We start from the raw sequence: 6000 nt of genomic DNA, 5'->3' as shown, positions 1-6000 counted from the left end.
AATTCAGATGCTCGGATTTGCTGAAAACAGACTCAGGAGTCCAGCACCAGGTAAGAACAGGGACTGCACTGGGCTGTGTTATGGTTTTTGATAAGCCCACTTGTCACGGCAGTATTTCTAGTATTTCTACCGTGTCAATACTATCAGTTGCTGTTCCCGGGGAAGCTGAAACAGGTGAAGATAGATGCAGTTGTTTTTGGGGTGGAGAGGTCTTTAAAGGAAACGAGAAGCCTGGATTTTTTAAAAAGGTGTTTAAATCCGCAGCGCACAGATTCTGATCAGGAAAGTGAGCGAATTGTTCCAGGCGGTCGCAGGGATGCGCACTAAGATCACAGTCCATCTGTGATCATAGAGAATAGCGAAACAGGACTGAGGGGGCCAATGTCATGTTACTACTTCAATATACCAGTAGCACATTGCGACATAAAAGAAACGCAGTGAATTTAATGTTTTTTTCCCTCCATCGTTCTCTGACGAGGAACAGTACAAATATTTGTAAAATAAATGCGATGCCGGTTGATGTATGTGTGCAGTAAATAGGATGCCAGGTAAATTTGATAGAGGGAAATGATCATAATTTGATCTGATTGCTGCTGTGACATGGTAACCTGTTTCCAGTCAGTGAGCAATAAACTGAAGGAGAAGGGCGTCCTTATCTCGCTGTCGACTTTGGCCATTTGTTATCTCTGGGAGAAGCTTATCTCGGCACAGTTGCTCAGTTACTGTAATGGGCCAACTGCGGACAACTGTTAAAAGTGGCTCTTTATAAACAGGGTGACCGTGAAGTCAGCTGCAGGCAGAGGGGGCACAGTAAAATCCGGAGAAAGTGAATGCCTCCTGTTGAAAAGAGAACATTATTCCAATACGTAATATTCCATCAGAGTTGAGAGCGCCCTTCCTTCTCCTGTCTCTGTGCAATAAACCCACAGCGATCTTTGTCCTGAGCTGTCGCTGGGTTTATATTCTGACAATAAACTGGTCCCAAGGTGAACAATAAATTAAAGTGACGACACGAACGGAACCGAACCATGATGCGGGTTGTGATTCCTCTCTAGAGCAGATCAAATATTCTAGAGGGAGAAAATTACTGCACCGCTTGCACTGTGGTATTAATTCTGGTTCAGGCCACTTGTACGAGTGACTTGTTCATCGAAATTAAGCTTTTATGTGGTTTAACACAAGCGTTGTGGAACAAGGTGTGGCGTTACGTGCTGAATAGACTGAAGCTCAGGTTTATGAGCGAGTTATCAACAGAACATTGCTCAGGGTGTGATCACTTACTGTCAGGGACAATAACATTCAGATGCCCGGATTCTTTGTAAACAGACTCAGGAGTCCAGCACCAGGTAAGAACAGAGGCTACAGGGGGAGATGTTATGGTGTTTTATTACGCCCACTGGTCGCGCTAGTATTGCTGATGTTTCTATCAGTCCAATATTGTCCTTAGGACTGCGTGGATTAACGAATATGTATGTTTTATTCTATGTGTGTGTTTTTTTTAGCAAAGATATTGTATATCTGACGTTATATTTAGGTTAAATATTCCTGTAGTAAATCTCACTGGGAGTTGACAAAAGTATGAAAGTCTACACTCAGTGGGCACGTTTTTTCATGTACCTGCTGTACCTAATGATGTGGCACTGAGTGTATGTTCGAGGTTTATCGGTGACGTGCACGCCGCTGTTGGAGCGCATGGTTATTTGAGTTCTTGCCGCCTTCCTGTCGGATTTAATCAGTCTGGCCACTCTCATTGAGCTCTCTCATTAACAAAGCCTTTAGAACTGCTGCTCACTGGATTTTCCTTTGGTTTGTTTCCGGACCATTCTCTGTAACCCAGGAGATTTATACGTGAAAATCCAAGTAGTTGATCAGTTTCCATAACACTCATTCCACCCGGTCTGGCACCAGCGATCATTCCACGGTCAACATCACCTACATCACATTTATTTCCTATTCCGATGTTTGACCTGAACAACAACTGAACCTGTTGAACATATCTGCATGTGTTTATGCTTTGAGTTGCTGCCACATGATTAACAGATTCGCATTAATGAGCTGGTTTACAGTTGTAGCTAACAAAGTGGCCATTTAGTGCATTTCCTATTTAGACAAGCCCTCATCCATCTCGAATATGAACACCGATGAGATCTGGGCCTGATTATTGACGAATTGCATGATTGCAACAACAGGTTGACGCTGTTGTTGTTTAGACAAGGCAGTTGACAAAACACTGTTCTAAGGTGGGGGTAACGTGGAGAGAGAGACCCGTCAGTGTTCCTCTGAACTACGCGTCTGCGTAACCAAAATGCTCCCGTGATCGGAGCCTTTGTTGCAGCGCAGATGGAATTAAACACTGCCTGAAAAACGTTTACGAAACCTGAAAGTTTTTCTTCGTTGTACTGCATTTTTATCACATCCTTTAAGTAATAATTAAAATCAAAGGTATGCTTTTTCTTTACGGTCAGTCTTCATTCTAAATGTTCATAGATACACATTACAAAGAAAGGATATATATCTACGATGTCGCGCTTTTTTCAGGCCGTGTGAAAATTTCCGGCTCAGAGCAATGGTTGATCCACGCAGCTGCAAAAATAGTGATTAGTGGGAACATTGGAGACGGAACCACGTTACATTCTATGCATGTTAATCACGATTGAATATGCTACATTATCGTGCTTCCTATTATAGACGAGATGTTAAAAGTCAATAGAGTGGACAAAGCTGTTTCATCGGGAGCCTCTCTGGTATCTAGGAAATAGTAATGAATAACGCAAGAAAAACTAATAATAATTTCGCCTTGTCCGAGGAAGCGGACTGTGAGGAAATGAGGCTCAAGTGCTTAACAATACAGAACTAATGTTGAGCAGCGAATAACTAGAAGGTCCATTTACTATAAATTCAAGAGCTTTTTGTTTTCGTTTCTCGATATATCACTATTAATGCCCCGATAATCACTTTTACTACATTTTCAGAACACTGGCCGCAGTACCTCCCCCACTATAGGTATGAGCAAGGATGGGGTCTGGCCATATTGGGCAATTAAGCGTTTGGCAGATCACGTAGCATCTTGGACAGTACCAGATCTGATACTGAGTCTTCCACAGTTTCTCTTTCCACACATCCAATCTGATGTACCCAGTATCCAGCACTTTATGTGAGGAAGGAAGGAATATGGCATTGAGGCGAAAAAAAAAAAGACATGATTGAATGATGGAACAGACTCGTTGGACCGAATCACTTCATTCTGCTCCGATATCTTATGTCTTACCATGACTGAATGATTAGTCCTTCATTTCCCGTATCAGGATTTGTGGCGTGTGAGGGACTATTACAGATTTGATCACTGAGATCCTTTTATTTGTCTTCAGCGTTTAAATTTCAGTCAGATTTGCTTTTAGAACATTGAGCAGAAATGTTTTGTTCTCCTTTCTATTGTTAACGTGCTTCATTATCTCTGTGGTTAAGGTAGACCTGCGGTGAGAGATTTATTGGAAAAACCCCAACTGGAAGCAAACCACGACTGAAGACGAGGGAACAGAAACAAGTGAACCAGGCCGAGGACTGAGAGCACCAACTGGAGAGAACCCTTCTGACTCAGGGTTTCCATTGATTCAGTCAGGAGAAAGTTTGGTGAGTCTCATTTACTCGAACACTGGTCCTTTAGACATTACACATCTGTAGAAAGGAAGGTACGAAATAGGTGGAGTGGGCTGAATGTGCCCAGAGGTATCAGTTATGCCTCTGCCTGACTCAGTTCCAATCACTCCAGGTCTGGTAATGTGCTTTCAGAAGCCCCGCTCTTTAAACTCACTCACATTCTCTCATTTGAAGGTCTTGCATCATCTGAAGTAGCTTTTGGTCGGCTCTGATGTTTCCTCGTTATGTTATAATCATCTCAAAATGCGTTGACAATTTCCTCCCTTTATAAGGAGCCCCAAGTGCGTTGTGCTGTAGTGATTGTAGAAATGTGGAATTACCATGAACTGCAGAAACATGCCATTGATTCCTCTGGCTATTGTGATCTGCAATGATATACTCACTCTCGAATGTATTGTCGTGTAGGCCTCTGCTGAGAACAGGCCTGTTTTGAAAGCAAAATGCCCCAGCACTGCATTTTATTCAGTCCTCACTAGCAAATGGCAACCAATAATTTACATTTACATACCTTGGCCTCATCAAGTACTTTTCTACTAATTACATTGTCAGAACCGGTGAACGTGACACTAAGCAGAGGTGGAAATTCAAAGTAATTTTCCCATGGATGTTGTAGATTAGACTTCAGCAAAGTCTTTGACAAGGTGTCACATGGCAGCTTGGTCTCGATGATTAGGTCCCATGCTGTCCGAAGAGAGCAAGTTGGACTTATTCAAAATTAGCTTCAAGGTAGCAAGCAAAAAGTGCTGGTTGAAGGTTTCTCCTCGCAATGGAGGCGAGTAATCAGTGGTGTGCCTTTGATATTTGTTGTTTTATTTTATAGCAATGATTTGGATGCGTTTGACCAAGGCTTACTTGACTGGTTAGTTCGTAGAATGCACAAAATTAATAGTTGCTGTTTACAGAGAAGTTTATCGTAGCATATAGGGGATATAAATGGACAGGGGGTGGTAAAGAGATTATAAAACCAACCAGAGCAGCAACGGATTCATGCAGATGTTGGGGATTACGTGGAGGAAACAGCCAGGGGATATGGATGAGGCAGGCACAGTCGCATAATTCAAAAAGCAGCTGGGATGTGTAGATGGAGTGAAAAGGCCAGGAGGGAAATGGGCCCATCACAGCAAATTGTGACCATCTCGGTGGGCACTGTGGTTGGCATTGTCTCATTGGGCTGAACGGTCTGTATTTGTGCTCTATTGCCCTGTGACTCTTTCAGTAGATGCGCCAGGTATCACTGGACAGACTTACAGACATGGAGTGGAAGTTGTTGTTAATGGGGAATGTTTAGTCCCCAAGCCAACTGCTGCTCTGATAAAGGGGATGGAAGTACTGTCATATTTGCTGAGTAATCTACTCTCTCTGAGTCACTGTCTGCTTGCTGTGTGTAATTCAGGGCATCACCAGCAGGTGGAGCTGTCCTGAACCGCGACCAAAGTGTAAACAAGACGACGATAATCAACAATCGCCACCAATCAGAATGGACAAAGGTATGATCACAGGGATCTTTGAATTAAACTTTTGTCACGTTTCTACACAGTACTTCAGATGAAGAAACTTACATAGATGTTAACACACACACAGGGCATAGAAAAGTTTCATCAAGCAGTATCATTTATCCCACTGGTAAAGCGGCATTGAGTAATTCATCAACCTAACAGATCGAGCGCAGGGACCTGACAACAGTAATGGTCGAATCACTCCACTCACCATGCAAAGCTTCACCTGAGTGAAAGGAACAGGGACTCCTGAATCAGGTGGTTGTGAGTGAAACACAGACAGGAATGTGACAGCAGTCTTGTGGTTTATGTAAATATTCAGGGTCAGGGTCCGTTTCACTTCCAGACAAGTACTGAGGTGTAAGATATTTCCAACTTCCATTTATAAAATATAGAACCAGATAATAGGAGCATTTCCTGGATTTCAGAAATTCTGTGATAACACAGCATTTCAGAATTTGGAAGGAAAGCTATCAACTCCCCCCTGGTTTTCCTTGCCTGCTGCACAAAGAAGAGGGGTGTTTCCAAAATCTGTTTTCTGTAGCAGAGCCGTGGATATTGCCAGTGTTGGGAATGGTTGAGGATCAGGAGGCAGCTTATTGTAGATACATTTGTGTGATCTGCTTCTGTGTTTTAATACCCCAGTGAATATCCGGGCTGTGGAGAAATGGTGAATGTGAGTTTCTAAATATTTCCCACTTGAGTTGATCTTCTACCTGAATTTAAATTCCCAGGATCTCTGCTGGGAATCCCGGCATAACGAATAACCAAATGTCTCTGTCACCTGTAGGCATTGTGATTGTGCTCAAATCTGTGATTCCAGGTGGAATAAAAATATATTACAGCC

At 42.8% G+C, this 6000-nt stretch overlaps 1 protein-coding gene across 1 annotated transcript in view; it reads left to right on the top strand.

Moving 5' to 3' along the window:
• Positions 1 to 394: 394 nt before the first annotated feature.
• Positions 395 to 6000, top strand: part of LOC134341380 (NACHT, LRR and PYD domains-containing protein 3-like) — a 77496-nt gene continuing 71890 nt past the window's right edge. The window contains exons 1-3 of the mRNA XM_063039241.1: positions 395 to 1346; positions 3466 to 3630; positions 5051 to 5144. Of these exons, the coding sequence (XP_062895311.1) occupies positions 5135 to 5144 (10 nt within the window). The 5' untranslated portion in view covers positions 395 to 1346; positions 3466 to 3630; positions 5051 to 5134. The remainder of the gene's footprint in view (positions 1347 to 3465; positions 3631 to 5050; positions 5145 to 6000) is intronic.

This window comes from Mobula hypostoma, assembly GCF_963921235.1.
Source record: "Mobula hypostoma chromosome X1 unlocalized genomic scaffold, sMobHyp1.1 SUPER_X1_unloc_1, whole genome shotgun sequence".
Taxonomy (NCBI): domain Eukaryota; kingdom Metazoa; phylum Chordata; class Chondrichthyes; order Myliobatiformes; family Myliobatidae; genus Mobula; species Mobula hypostoma.
Note: the sequence above shows the minus strand (reverse complement) of the source record. Positions and strands in the feature narration are given on the sequence as shown.